A 16,306-nucleotide genomic window follows, 5' to 3' on the forward strand; every position below is an offset into this window, starting at 1 on the left:
TCCATTCTCTAGATGATAAGACTCTCAAAAAGAGTAGCACGGTTGGATACGTACGGTGGAGAAAGAAGTTCAACATACATACATGCAAGATGCAGCCCAAACTTACGCTCGGGTTGTACACAAATCGGATTACACACAAACACACACTCGGGAATTATAATACGCACTCACATTTTCTTTGAAGTACAGGGGAGAAAGTGCATCATATTTTGAAGAATTCAGTGGTAAATTGAACATCATTTTAGATGGAAATGAAAGCATGTTTCCCTTGTATTCGACATGAAAATAACTGTCACAAATAAAATAAAATAAAACAATGTATGTCTTAGCACTTATCAGCAGACCATTATTTGCAGGGATGCCACAGATAATTTACAGGCGGGTCCACCAAAACATTGTTTTTTTTTAAATGGGAACAACTCATATCATACAATATTTTACTTTCTTTCCTGAAGAAGGTTCAATACTTTACCGTGATAGCTGTTTTCTGCAACCATTAAATTGCAAATTGTATTGCAATAATATGTGTGCGATGCCACGTTGGCAGTGGTGCACAAATAACCAAAAAAAAACTAACACATCCGCCATAACATTGCCCGAAGAATATGTCATAGGCGACGTTTAGGACAATGGTCCTTCTCCATCAACCTAAGAAGGCGATGCTTCAGACAACGATCTCCACTATATATTTGTTTCCTCTTTAGGACAGTGTTATCGACGAATGTGTTGAGTATTCATATATTCCATCACGGTGCTGCCCATTGGGAAAAGTGACAGACACAGAGCACACGTCGGTGCCATACCTCCGCCGCAGGTTACGGAGCATGGGAAGAAGTCCGTCTCACGCCACTGATGGCTGAGGGGCTGATAGAAGAAGAACTGGACCAAGCTCTCTCCAGGCCCCACAAATCTGCTCTGGGGGGGGGGGGGGGGCAAAGAGCAAACAAACAGCATGTCAGTCACGCCGCACACTGCCAAACAGGATCCCGCAGCCTAGGGGGAATCAATTTGGAAGGACGGAGTCTTTCCTGAGTGGCTGTGTAGGCACGCTCACGCACAAAGGCAAAGATCCCCCGTACAGGCTTAACAGACTTTTGGGGCAAGTGCTGTTAGCGAGCGCCTATGAAGCCAGAGCAGGGCACATGAGCGGGTCGATCGCCAGCACAACGCCCCGCCGGCTTTGTCTCCTTCCTGGCAATGTTTACACACCGCACCAGGTACTCATTGGAGGCTGAGTTGACCTAGGGTTGGCCCAGGGCTGGTTCAGATAATCGTGACTGGTGTTGGCCATGAGGGGGAATAGAATTCGGGTCGCTGGGTTCATAGCGCAGTGCGCTAACCGCTGCACCACCACACACACGCACACACGCGCACGTGGTATTTGCATGCACTGTATTGTATCGGTTAACCATCTGTATGGTCCGCTTTCTTCAACGCGAGCTCATTGGTGATTATAGTTTATTTCGCAAGAATAATAAGCGATTCAAACATCGGGTTGGGTTGGCTTGCCAACTGAGCTAACAAGGCAAAATTTTGAATAAACATCGATGCCCATCCCCTGCACATCTTTTTTTCCAAACCAGCCTTAGGCGGTGGTGATTCCTAGGTTTTAGGAATCACCACCATAGTTGAAATGCGCTCCTTTGACCAACTGATTTCACCACCACGTGATATCGTTTATTTTTTTGTTGAATTTACCTTTTTTGGGACGTAATTTATCATAGTTCAATTTATCAAAGGAATGCACAGTATTTTTGTTGAAGTACTCGTTACGTGAAAATATTTCCACGAATTTTCTGAAACCAAAAACTATAATCAAGCATCGGAGAGGGCTGCATTTGAAAATATACAACTGGTGTACGCTTAACATTATTTTTTTAAGAGGTAAAAATCTTTTAAACTGCTTGCAATGTCCACTTTTCAAGTAAAACAAAACTCGACGATCCCTTGCAAGCCAGATATAAAATCTCGGTGGAAGCAAGTGAAGGTTGGGTGCAAAAAAATAAATTGTAGTAGCCATCCCATGTCTAATTTCACGATGGAAACAAAACAGTGAGTGTGCCACGGAATGTTAAACCAATGTGGCTGCCATCAATTTCCGTACTGGAATGCATCGCTTACAGACGGAACCCCTCAAGAGTTCAGTGCTGGCCCGGACATGGGGAAAAAGTGAGGAATTCTGGCGGGGTAGCCTCTCCTCTTGTTATAAATAGTAACAATCACTTTTTTTTTTACTATTTCAAAGCGAAATGTACAATGACCATCGTTGTCATCATTATTAATCCACAATTCAGGATACGGGACTCCGTTTGCGACCTCCAGAAATAAGTTTTCATTTCGATTTAAAGCTTTCGTGACTGCAGGGATTCATCCTCTTGGTTCTTTCGGTAAAGTCACGTAGAAGGGAAATAATAAAATAATAAAAATAAAACATAATAAAATAATATAATAATATAATATTATAATATAATAATATTTCCCTTCTACGTGACTTTACCAAAAGAACCAAGAAGAAGTTTACATTTGTACGTAATATAGACCAGTGGTGTGTTTAAAAGGTTATAGAGGTGGTCTCCGGTTTACGACAATCCACATTTACGAAGTTCATATAATTCCACCATGGATCTTACGGCGCAGAAACTTAATTTACAACGCATCTTCCGACACGATTCTGAACGCATTTGAACAGTCGGTCTGGATTCCAATGTGACTTGATGCAGAGCTTTTGTTAGTATAAAGTGTCTTCGTGGTCTTTTACCGATTAACCCCCTTTTAAATGTAGGTGATAAAAGGAAAAAACACATCGGCAAGAGATGTGTCTACTGCTTCTACTATCTATGGGAAAATAGGATCCAATTTACGATAGGGTTTCCGGGAAGCGTTGCGTTATAAAAAACGTGGACCGCCTGGATTTAAAAAAGTATCAAATATACTGTACAGCATAAATAAAGTAAATACAAGCTGTAAAATGAATGTAAAAAAAGAGTTTTCCAAAGGTAATGTGTACCATATATTGGAAGAACAAATTGGGATTATCCATATAAACTACTGTGGGATTTAATCATAATAATACATTTGCTAAAAAAGGCTATAAACACGATATGGTACATTTGGCATAGACAATAAATTTACAAAATGCAGAAGACGATCCTGAGAAAACCAGGTACTAGTGGCGGCCCTAGCACAATATTGTGCCAACCATCTAGTCGCTGTGCTACCTTTTAACCCTTTTCCGTTCCGAGACGTCTACAAGTTGCAGACTGGGTCCCGTTTACCGCTGAATCTCGAAATGCGCACGCGGTTCAGCATTAATTATTTTAGGGAGCCGTAGTGCCGTTGTTTTTAAAAAGACGCTGTACTCACCGCAGACGATTGTAGCGACAAAACTGCACTGTGTGGCAGCCGGTGCCAAACTGTGCCCCACGCCCTCCCACATGGCCATTATTTTTTTCCTTCCGGTTCCGTTCCTACGACGTACACGCGTGTACGTCGTCGGAACGGGAGAGAGGGTTAAAGGCCACCAAACTGGCCAGTGAACGGTGACTGTACGAGCGCACAAGCCCATCCGCTTACTTTGATCGTGAAGTCCGCGGTGAGCGGCCCGCTCATCTTGAGGACCTGCTTGTCATGCAGCAGCGAGAACTCGGCGGTGGAGTTTGCGAGCAGCGCCGTCCCGGACCAATCCAGCCAGTGCGTGTTCCGCACCCCCTGCAGCGTCTTGCTCTCTACAACTGCCCTCCCACGTCACGGAAAATAGTTGGCAAACGTTACCGCTCTGTTGGATGATGATGGGTGAATTTTAAAGGTGCAGCCATGAAATTGGCTTACTCATGCCACTGTTCGTGCCACTCGACGAGATAGAGGGGCCTCTAGAGAGCCCCTCGAGAAAGTAATTGGGCTACTTTTCCGTGCTAGTCAGACGTCGTCAGGGAAGAGGGGCGAGTGCTCACACTATACCCCCACCCACCTGACCCGCTGATCGAATAAATGTGTTATAGCCCCATTTATATTTCTGGGTGGACAGAGGCGGGAGGCGGGGGTGGGAATAAAAAGCAAACTTTGTCCATTGCTTCGAATGCAATGCCTTGGAGACCGAATCGAACCGGCAACTTCCAGTTTGCAAGTCGAGTGTGCTCTAACCATTGCACCAGGGCAGCATCCCTCCTCGTGGTTAGTGGCCATCAATTGCCTGTGAGCAGCGTGGGCAGCGGCAAGCACTCTTGAGTGGCACAGCAGTCATGCTTGCCAAGACACGTTCTTTCATTGCGGCTGCCCCACGTTCAAATAGAATGTGAACTGTTGACAGAAGTGCATTGGAACAGACCGTATGAGAAATAAAAACACCTCATCACCATCATTGGCCACTGTGGCTAAGCTCTTTTAGAGAGCTAAGGGGAAATAATTGGTAGCCAAGGTTGCGTACGTTGGAGATGAATAGATTGACGCAAACATTATCAAACGGTTTCACACGTAGGCTTTCGCGACCAATATAATCCATAATCGAGGGTTTGAACGACACGTTCAAACCCGCCACCACCCGACACAGCCAATTAGTAAGGTTCGTCACGTAAACAAAACATTCCGATTCGTTACTCGATCAGCACACACACCGGTGTGTTGGAGAGTAAACCCACTAACAACATTCACCATTCGAGTACTGCGGGTTCCCAGGCCCATGTTTAGTCCCACTTCCAGTGCCTCGGCAAAGCTGACACGCGAGCGTTTTTTGTCAGAACAGACAGATGAGAGGCGTTACTTTCTCATTCATTGGCACCACAAAAAGTAAAGTTATCTTTATGCGGTGTTGTTACACCTGTTCTAAAACGGTTGTAAATACAGCCTGGGCAACGTCAACACCTCACAATCCGTGCTGCAAGGTAACCGCCAGTGCAAAGAGTGCAAACCTACCAACTTTGGGTCACAAATTCCGCAGAGATTTTTTTAAACGGCTTTCAAGACAAATGTGTTTTGCCACACTTTGTAATGGGGTTTGCCCGTACCTGCAGAGCCTCATAAAACACAGGCTCCAGCCTGCGTCTTGCTTCTCAAGCAAACCCTCATGTGTATTCGGTGTTTTACACACACACAAATACATCATTTTCAATACTTTATTGCAATCATTTTTTCTGATGGTTCTAAGCCCGTGCCTGCTGTTTTGTGTTTGTTTTATTAGACTCCTGAGTCCCTTAGCAGAATTATAGCTTTTGCTGTGATATTTGTCTGATATTTCTTTCACATGGCCTGGATCAACTTGATGTAGCCCAGGTCGCCCTTGCAAAAGAGGCAATTTTTCGTGTGTCTCAATGGGGTTAATTTCATCTCCAGGTCATGTTAAGGATACAGCAACAACTTTGTTTCATCGTTCAATTAGCCATCTTCACGTGTGTTTAAATATCTCAAACATCAATTCACTCCTTGCCCCTATTTTATACAGTGACTCAAAACTTTATTTACACGTGGTATAGAGTACGGTCAAGTGGAGGATGTTGCCACAGTGGACTGGCAGATCGATTCGATCTCCCGGCAATGCAGTTGGAACAATGGGGCTCATTTATTAAGTCCCCTCGCATCTGTCCACCCAGAAGTAAAAATGTAAGTTTGTATGTTGAACTTCTTTCGCACCGTATGTAGCTAACCGGACATGCGTGGGAAGGACAACAAATGAAACACAACAAGCACTTCTCGAGAAATAACTTTTCAATTTATATTCAAAAGTGCATAGCTCCAGTGACTTCATAATGGCGGAAGGGAGAGCGTTCCAGATGGCCGCAGACGCGCATCTGAAAAGTTGCACGATTGCAGTGACCGGCTTTGTTCGATGGTTAGCCAAAAGCCACTGCTGCGAGGATGACGGGAGTTTGCGTGATGGTTCATGCTCCTTGATGAGTGCACCAGTTATTCAGTCGGCAGGTTTGCGTGTGTGGTGGGGTGACGTACGGGTACCCCCACCTCTTCCGAGACATCTGGCCAGCATGGACGAATAGGCCAAATACCCTCTGGAAGGGGTTCTCTAGAACTCCCTCTAGCAGAGGTCTACCGACAAAAGCATGGGCAAGCAATAATATGTATCTGCTACATGATGGCATATACAGTTAGGCTGCAGTATGCGTGTCGCGATGATATGTATCGTGTACTGCGCAGTGAAACATACAGAGGTGATTGGGGCCTTTGTTGATGATTTTTACGTGTCGGCTTCCATATGGCATGGTGATGATCGTTTCCTCCGCTGGATAAAAAAAAACACAGATTAAGGAAGTGAAATATTAACAAATGTAATGATACAGATATAATACAACATGGTATATTGTTATTAACGTGACCAATGTCATTGGAATACAATAAGAAATACATGTTTAACGCATAGACATTTGGAAGAAATTATATTTTTCAGTTATTTTTGGTATACACAAAAACAGAGGAGCCCTAGTTAAGAGTAAGAGTAGAATCATTTCCTGTAAACATCTCAACCATGCGCCTTCATCTTTACTCTGACAAGCATTTATGTCGTTACAATCAGACCAGATAGTAACGGCTTATCATCCAAGACAATGGCTAACCTAGGGCTTGATTTTGTTTCCTTGCAAGATGGTTGAGCCAAGAGTAAATGGTTATTGCACGAGTGAGCAGTTTGTGATCGCGAAACATACGTTTGTCGGAAGAAGACAGCTGAGGCCTCGTCTGTCCTCTCACGAGGCGGCACGTGGTGCCATTTCCGCCGCAGACTCCGCAATTGTCATCCTTGGCTTGGCTGCCCAGCTGGTGGTCACACCCCACGTGCTGCCAGGGGACGGGCAAGACACGGGGGGTTCATTCAATGCAAAGGGCCCGTGCACAGCAACTGTTCAGCGGTTTGCAGACTCAAGCCGCAGCCACCCCACGCGTAACTCCCACTGGCCGTGTTTTTTTTGGGTGGGGGGGGGAGGACACTGTGTGTTAAAGCATATACAAGCAAGCACTCTGTTTCGTGTGTCTCCACGTAGAAATACGTTACAGTTGAGCTCATCGGCGTATCTCGCTTTCCAGACCAATATAATCCAGCAGCGTTTATTTAAGCGAGCAAGCTCTGGGACTGATTTCGACATCCTTAGGTCTCATCAGTTCAGCCAGTCTTGTTAAACAAGTGCTGCTTGATAAGTTTGTTCTGGAAAGCCAATCGACCATTGATAGACTAAACATTTGTTATACGTGTATGTGGAGACAGAACTGAGTTATGCTTATATGCACACTTTTCTCAGATCATTTTTTCGCACGAGTTAAGTTTTCAGCGGAGAGCTTTCCACAAGCGTGCTTGAGTTAGAGGCCAAATAACGAATTATGGCACCACAAAATTCTCAGAAAAACATCTACTGTTGGCCCATATTGTTGTGATATTTTACTAACTCTACCATGTGGTAGGAAAATATGTCAAGTCGTGATGATGTTATACACATGTAAGATGAAACAAAATTGAGGTCAGAATTCATTTTAATTTTAATTCAAAAAAATCTAGCATTTTTTTGCATTTCATTCTGCGAAATGTTGAAGTTAAAAGCAATTCCATTTTCTTTTTTGTGCCTGCAATATAATAGAAAAAGAAAGGAAGGATCCAATAAAAATGTAACACCCTTCAGCACAGATTTAGTGCACTTCAGCATCAAAGTTGACTGCCAGACTTGACAATGGCAAAATGGGGTAAGACAAGGGCTGCGAGGCCTTGGAAATGCAAGCGTCAAATTTGATGATCCCAATGACACAATCAGACCTACCAAAAAAGCGTGGCGGCTGCAAAATATGAAAGGCCAATTGCATCGCGGCCAGTTTGAACACGAGTCTTCACATCACCGGTGACCAGCATTGACAGCGCTGATGAATATTGTGAATAGAATTGCGAGCAATGCACGACTGTTGAGCGAAGTGTCCTTCAAACAACTACACAAAAGAAGAGTGTTAAGTGGTCTGTACCTCCCCAGGCTCCTATTGATTAACTGCCACTCCGCGGACAAACTGCCACAATGGCCAAACAAATTTCTCACAATTTAGCATCGTGGAGCCAATCTCTTTTAGACTTTAATAACCTCACGTGTGCGCGTGTGCCATAAGTGTTTTTTTTTGTTTACAACTGCCAATGCTATAAATTAGCCAAATGCACAACGTTCCCGAGATATTGAGGGATTCGGCGGAAACGTAGCGAAGGCGAGAGAAATTGCGCAACCAAGCAGACAAATAATGATGGTGCAATAGTCATTTAGGCTTTGGGCTGGACAAGCCACTGGAAGGAATGATAGCCTGGTGGTCGAATCTAACGTTGGAGTCCATAATAGAGGTTTGTTTGGGTTAGATCGCGTAAATATATAAATGTGTCGTTAAAACCCGCCACCACCACAGCCAACTGTCATCCATAACTAATTGTGGATGATATTGGTCGCGAAAACCGACGTGTTAAACTAAAGTTGGACTGGCAGATAAAGTATGGCTCCCATGGAGATGGAGTGATGGAATTGGTGAGAGACGGATTTCTGCATTGCAGGACCCACGACACATGGGAATAGCTTGGGGAGACCTTTATCCAGCAGTGGATTGATTATTGCGAATGATTATAGTTAAGTAAAGTAGTCATTCCTACATATTGCAGGGAGTGCTTAAAACTCAAAATGGTCTACATCTTGTCGACAGCGATTACCATCAGAATGTGCGAAGACATGCCTTAACAAGACACAGATTTGGACGGGGAGCTGGTGGCACATTCTGTTTTCTTATAATCCAGTACCATCTTGTCACAGTGTAAGATTTCTATATTTTAATTCAGTCCGCTGTCTAAAAAAAAAGCAAAAAAACTACCACTGTACTAACTCTTCCAGAAAGAAACCCTCCCCCCACTGATGTAAGGTCTCTCTGGAGCTTTGTGATATCACGCAATAATCTTTAGGGACTTAATTTCACAGCCACAGACATGAGGATCGTCATTTTGTGGCATCCGCCTGTGGCCTGGAGCATTCCAGAGTCTTCGACCTGAACATGGCGTTTTTTTAACCTCATTTCACCCCCCCCGCCCCCCCCCCCCCATCAGACAGTAGACGCCAGACGATAGACTGCCGGGGGAGCATTCTGGGGACAAATGCACTACACGCTTTTAAGGTGGTGTGTTTTCTTTCTCTCTGACTGACGTGGGGGTTGGGCAGTTTTAATACTCAGGCGGCTGTCTCTCTCTCGCCGTCTGTCCGTGCAAGAGGCATTAGGGCTCTTTCTCTGACCCAAAAAGTGTTTATGCACGTGAGGTTGCTGTACAAGTCGTGCATGGAGCGGACGGAATGCGTCCCCGCTGCTGCAACTGCCCTGGCGGTCACCTCCAATTCCGTTTATTGAACATCACATTTCTGAAGTGGCCAGAATGATTTGTCAACGTCTCGTGGAATTACATGCCGCGTGGAGCTGCCACAGATTTCATTTATTTTGAGGTCCATTTCAACCAAAGCGATACAATTCGAAAAACGGCACCGCGATTGCGAGCGCAATTTGAGGGCACGCCATCGCAAGGCTTAGAACAACATCCTTCAGAGGAAAACACTTCAGTGAGAAACTATTTCTCAACGCTGTTTACAATTCTGATAACGATATAACAAGCGCGTGCAATGTGCGCGTACATTAATGCCCTGGGGCAAAGAAAACATTTACACGTTGGGGTCTGGGATATGCAATACGGTATTCTCTTCCAACAATCACATATCTGCCTCACCGAAGGATATATTTACAGTACCTGCAATAGCACACAGCGGGGTGTGGGTGGAAGCCGCCCACTTGGGGAGCACAAGTTCATTTTGCTGGCAAAGAACTCTTTTGATTCTGAATAATCCCACCACATTGCACAATATTCTTTTGAAATATCTCGAGGTTGGTACACCCTCTTTTAACGCCAGCCACCCAAATCCGCACATGTGAATTCCAGCCAACTAAACTCTCATAGATCAACCGCAATTCCTTACGAAAGATAAAATCCTCTTGAGGAATATGAAGAGTGGACCGTGTATTTTGTTCTTGGGAATGTGCCATCCTATGTAACGTGGATTACCAGCAAAGAATAGAATACATTAAGATTTTATATGTCGAGCGAGATGGGAAAAACGTGTCTGTGTTCTACGATGACAGCAGTGAGGCACGCGTACGCATGTTTATGCGATAATAAATTCACACGTACAATCCATGTGAGGATTACGCACTGAAACGCAGAATGCTGATGAGAATGTGACATTTCAACATGAGTTATTGGGCTATTCTGTTGACTTATAAATAGACAGGGTAATATTTAATACACTATTGTATGAAATAGAGTTTGGACAATGAGTTAATTATGCTGATTTATTAAGTCAACATAATTGACTACTTGTTTTGTGGTCGATTACTCAGACTCCTTTAACAATGGCAGCTGCTTTCATATCCTGCCTCTTGAAAGCAGGAAACCTCGTTCTGAGGCGCGGACGAGCGTGATGACGGCTGACGACGCTGATGATGTTGCCAACCTCCGCACGTCGCCTTCCGCTGTTTCACTCCCCGTGTCGGTGAGCTGAAGATACTGAAGAAGCTCCCCGCATGTGGAGCGCAATGTCGGACACCATTGTGCCCGAAGAGATAAAAAAAACACTCACCGCTGAGCCGTATGGCAACAACCGCCAAAAGCCAACGCGGCGGCAGAGGACAACCGCACGACGAATGCCGCGGACTCACACGGAGCGCACGACGATCCGGCAAACAAAGCGGGACGGGCAAACCCGGCAAAGGCAGGAAGCGTGCGCGAGCGCGCCAGGAGACACTCCCTCACCTGGCACACCCCGCTGATGCACATGTCGAGCGAGCCGGGGCGGCACCGGGTGCCGTCGAGCACCTTGGGCGCCAGCTCCACGACCAGCAGGGGCGAGCCCCGCGTGGCACACGTCAGGGCGCATGGCCGCCCGGGGTCATCGCCGCCGGCGGCCACCCACTCGTGGGAGCGGCCCTGGTAGCGCACGTCGTTGTGCGCCGAGCACTGCTGGGCACGGAAGTCTCCGGATTCCGCGGGGCAATCCTGGGAGGGGATTTTTGCGCCCACCACCCCCCCCCCCCCCCCACGGCAAAACGTGAACACCTCTCCCGTGTCTTCTTTGTCGCGGCCGATGTGGACGCAGAGCAACGACTAACAATTTTGGCATTCGGGCGGTCAAGCCGGACGTGGGGAGCAGCGGAGTGGTATCGCCGTGATGTCTCCTTCGTGCTGGTGGATCGGGGCATTGCGTCGTCTGTTCTGGATGACCGCATTCGCACACTGGAGGGTTTTTAATTTTCCATTTGTGCAACAGTGACCGGTGACTTATCAAAGGGTCATACTCCTTTGTTGATCCTGGAGAGGTGATTGACTCAGTCAACCCTTGAGCAGGATTTTAAATGCTGACCTTTTGATTGTGATTTGAGCATTCTGCCACCCCATGTAATATTAAAATATAAATCATTGTATTCTGCCCAACATTGTACCTTTAAAGGCCAAATTGCAGCCACGACCCGATTAGCCTCTCCATGCCAAACCCTGTCCCACATCTGTACAGCCACGACAGTTCTGCTGCAATCGAACGGTGCCACAAAGCAGAACTTGAAAGGGCACCATTTGAGGCGTGAGCGGACAACATCGAGACGTAATGTCCCCACACCTTACGCAAATCCGAAACACATCCACGTTTTTGAAAACTTACGTTGTTGCTGCACGACTTGTATCTTATATTCCGTCCTTCGCAATTTCTGCAATGCGGTGAAAGATGAGAAAAATTAATGAAAACTGTAAAACCGTGGAAAAGCGTGGAATAAGAATAATGACAAATGCAACTGCGTCTCGGACACCAAATGAAGGTATGGGCATGCGACTTTTGACATCTTCATCAGCATCGCTCTGGAGTGCACATTCCTGCTTTGCGCGATCGAAGGACACTTAATTGTGATAGCCTCTGACAAAACACCCCTCCTTCGTGCGCTTCATAACGTTGCTTCGTGTTTACTTGTACAAAAGAGTCCCTGGCATCGGAAGCGTGAAGTTCTCACAATAAAACGAGCCTCTCCCATGGTATGTGTGCTTGGTGAGAAATTCTTAAGTCTGAAATGTACAGTTTTCGAGAGAGGAAAAAAAAACATCAGGAGGAACTGCAATAGAATGTTCCCTGAGACCAGCTTGCATTCTTGGGCTTATCACTTAAGTGACAGCTTTTCATATCGATGGACGTCAAACCTTACCCTGCTTGCACGCACGTTGCGTGACACATTATTAAGCCCGCTATGCCAAATATCGGTGCAGGAATGCAACAACTAATGTGCAGAAAATGTAGCTAATGTGCACACGCGCTCTGTAACTGACTTAAGAGCATGTTCGGTTCATTCAACATTCGTGTTGTGTTTAAAGTTATGTAATACCAGTATGTGCTGGTTAAAAAAAGAAAAAATGTCCTCGTGTGATTTTTATCGTTCCAACGCAGCAAATCATAGAGATAAAATAACGTATGCACTGTATGCTAGACTCCCGAAGGAAAAAAAAAGCTGCAGTGGCAACAACTACCGTGATTTAACAAAGTAGCGAGGCGAGCCAGCTTGCATCATTTCTCCCGCTACCTCTTGGGAATCTTCGATGAAGTTGCCTAAGTTTGGCTGCTGGAGCCTTGTGGTGTTTACAACTGAATCGTAAATATTGTAAGACATCGTTTGGTGTGACTACAGGCAGTGTGCATTGACCCCAGAGTCCATAAATGCAATGCCTGTAAAGGTACCGACCCCGCTGCATTATCTCGAACAAAGTAATCTTAATAGTAGCATTCACATGCAGCACTAGATTGCTCTATCGCACACACCACGATTACGAAACCTGTAGATTCGCATTTTTTTTACGGAACAATGGCTAAATAATAATTGTAATTAATTGATGAACTACACGTGCTAACGAATTGCATTTATTGAAGCAACAACGAGAGCGCAGGCACTTCCATGTGATATCAACCTTACATGTGTGGGGATAAGGAAGATGGAAACATGGCTGTATATGAGTTCGGACCGAATATATATTCACATCTGTCTGCAAGACAAACTAAAAAAAGTCATGGCATATGTGCTCGCATTGCATTAAATATGTGTGTCCGCTTGTCTGTCCATTTACGCTTGTCTGTGCATGTCCACTTTTACGCGTGTCTGTATGTATGTATTTATGTTGAACTTCTTTCGCACCATATGCAGCCAACTGTGCTCACCAGAGGTGCGTGGCAAGGACAACAAACGAAACACAACAAGCAGTTCTGGGGAAATTCGTTTTAAATTTAGATTTAGAATTGCACAGCTCCAGTGACTTCCTAATATAGGAAGGAAGAGCATTCCACATGGCCGCACAAGCGCAACTGAAAGCGCGCGATGCAGTGACCGTCTTTGTTAAATCGCTAGCCAAAAGCCACTGTGAGGACGCCTGGAGTTTGCGTGATGGTTTATGCTCCTTGATGAGATCAGCCAGGTATTGTGGTTCATTTGTGGCAAGCACTTTGTGTGTAATGAGTGCGACCTTGTAACGCTGTGTTCGTTCAGCAACCGGAAACCAATGTAGCTCGGCGAGCAACGGACGGACACGGTCGCATCTTGCAGTGCAAGTGTCGACTTTGTGCGTGCGTGCGTGTCCCCCCGTACGTGAGTGTCCCCTCGTGTGTGCGTGCGTGCGTGCGTGTCCCCTTGTGACGAGAGAGCTGTGCTGGCCAGAGTCTCACCCTTTATCGAGGCAGCGCCGCAGAGAATACGAGGCTCCTCCACCACAGGTGCGGGAGCACTCGCTCCACGCTCCCCACGCATCCCAAGCAGAATTGCGCTCTTCTGACGACGTGGGGTGGATCTGCCAAAAGTCACGAAGGAAAATAAAGAGGAAAAGGAGAGATGGGGTTATTGAAATATTTATGTTTCTCTTCTCCGTACACGTTTACATTCACACCAATGAACATCAACAACACCGCGTCCACACGTTACGCACCGTCGTTTTTGACACCTTCACGGTATTGGCATATCGAGCCAAGATATGATATTACTTCATTTATTCAGAAAATAATTTATCGTCGATAATTGAGCTGAGGGAGTCGGGCGAGCAGAGTTAAATTGATTAGCTAACTGATTCAGCATTTGGTGCAATGCTTAGCACACTGGACTCGTAACCCAGATATGGCGGTTTGAACTCCTGGCACGACAGTTGATATAAATGTGCAGGTTTCTTACACCCCTCTGCCTCTGCCCACCCATCAACCGACGGTGGGGTAAAGTGTGGGTACACCCACCTCGTCTGAGAGGCCTGGCCCATGTGAAAGAGTAAAGTCAAAATGACACCCTCCGGAGGGCAGCCTCCCCCTCGTGGAGGTTCTTCCGCGAGGCAGCTGCACGAGCAAGGAATTGCAGGGCGGCACCGTTACCCATTTTTTTTTATCGTTGAAAACAGCGTGATCACCCTCACGTGTAAGGGTGGCTGCAACATTCCGGTGGTGTCAGGATCAAATGGGTCATACATTGTGAACAAGGACCCTGGAGAGGAAACCAGACTTGACCCGCTTCAGGGGATTCTCTTGTGCCAAAAATTTGTCACGTGCGTAAATGTGCACAACGGTTACGGATAAACGATATTTCTCGTGGCTAACGCAATTTGGAAAGCAGCCAACGTTTTCTCGGAAAGGCAAGTCACATCGTCAAAACCTCGACCTGTAGACCATTTTTTTCCTACCTTGCAACAACACTGTCAGGTCAAAAAAAATGTTTTAAATAATGCGAGAGAAATTTAATTTTAGACATTCATTCCGTGATTATTTTTTTTTGGTAACGTGCACCATTTTCTCCATTACCGTATTTTGCAGATTCTTTAAGACATTTCCTCCCTCCCCTCCACCCCCCATAGTTTTATCGGAATCTACAAGACTCCACACGCCCATATAGTTTTAGAGTAACAGTTTGTGGTGCAATCTTACTCTCCATCAGGTGTGCCTTGTGTGGCCAGCTTTGCGTAACTTTATTTACAGTGGGTAATAGGTTTGCGATGCATCTGATTTTCTGAAGTGTCTTATAATCCACAGAAACTCGTAAGAACCATTGTTGTTGGGGTATAAAAAAAAACCTGATAAAAACAATGCATTTATTGTTTCATTGTCAAGTAACCAAACAATGATGCTCATTTCAAATTGAAGCATCACATAAATGCAAGCTCATGAGCCAGTTTCCCAGTTAGAATGCAAATTGCGTGCACACAATCTTGAGATTCAGTCAAATCGTATTTCATTAACTAAACCCCTTTTCTGTTCAGAATTATAATCATGAATAGAGATGAATATATCTAAAGCTGAACAAATTGGTTTTATTAGCCTATGTTTTCTATATATACGTCTAAAAATGTTTGCACATAAACCTTCAAGTGGAAGCTTTTAAGCGAAAGCACATTTTTTACCTGTTGCGTAACTGTAAAACTGATCTCATTATAAAAAGGAGCGATTGTGCGAATCCACAAGCGGCTTAATCGTTAGGGTTACTGTATGCTAATCAGCAGAACCAGACGAGAGCAAACAGCAAGAAATGCCTTCCCTGGTCTAAATCCAAGATATATTACACACGAAGGTGTTTAGATTTAATTTCAAGTGAGCACTTCAGGGCAAGATTAATGTTCATATTCTTGGAATGCAAGAGTAAACTGCATTCGTTATGGATGTAACAAGATATTTCAGAAACAACCTTTTCCCACTTTCAGCTGAAAATCTTGTTTTTATCGGCTCCACATGCAAGTTGATGGGGGCAGCTCTTAAATAATGACATTAGCAATGCGCATATACTGCAGTTGAAATACATATCTTTGGACTGTAACAATAAACATAACAATGATTACAATGTTATGTTTATAACAATGTTTATAACAAACATAACAACTTGACGTGTTTTCTCCAACTACCATAACGCTCCCACGAGTTTGAATAGTTTTCTACGATTATCTAATGAGCAAGGTGATGGGACTTCATTGTTTTCGGGTTATTGATGTCTAACGTTTCACTCTCCGCGTGATGGAAGCTTCTTCAGGAACTTAATTGTGAATCCCGAGGATGCTCCCAGCAGCACATGGAGCGAAGCGGCAGACATTGGAGAGCGTGAACAAAATACATCTTTCACAAACGAAACCTAAACCAAGTTATTCAACTGTCAGGGAATCTCAAGATCCAGTGGTATCGTCGCTATGTGGGTCCACTCAAGCCAAACACAACTCGCGGTTTCATCATTTGCATTACATTTAGAAAGTGCTATTGTAATGTACACCGAGCATACTGTTTCAAAA

General features: G+C 45.0%; 1 protein-coding gene across 2 annotated transcripts in view; it reads right to left on the reverse strand.

Moving 5' to 3' along the window:
* The window catches only part of LOC144741157 (ADAMTS-like protein 1), a 108,730-nt gene that overhangs the window by 64,852 nt on the left and 27,572 nt on the right, over nt 1-16,306 (reverse strand). For both annotated transcript variants that reach the window (XM_078623784.1, XM_078623783.1), the window contains exons 4-10: nt 13,728-13,849; nt 11,694-11,739; nt 10,793-11,035; nt 6,648-6,777; nt 6,152-6,226; nt 3,574-3,731; nt 804-915 (exon numbers count right to left, since the gene is read on the reverse strand). In XM_078623784.1, coding sequence (XP_078479910.1) covers nt 804-915; nt 3,574-3,731; nt 6,152-6,226; nt 6,648-6,777; nt 10,793-11,035; nt 11,694-11,739; nt 13,728-13,849 — 886 coding nt within the window. The remainder of the gene's footprint in view (nt 1-803; nt 916-3,573; nt 3,732-6,151; nt 6,227-6,647; nt 6,778-10,792; nt 11,036-11,693; nt 11,740-13,727; nt 13,850-16,306) is intronic.

This window comes from Lampetra planeri, chromosome 3 (assembly GCF_965212315.1).
Source record: "Lampetra planeri chromosome 3, kcLamPlan1.2.h2, whole genome shotgun sequence".
NCBI classification, from domain to species: Eukaryota; Metazoa; Chordata; class Hyperoartia; order Petromyzontiformes; family Petromyzontidae; genus Lampetra; species Lampetra planeri.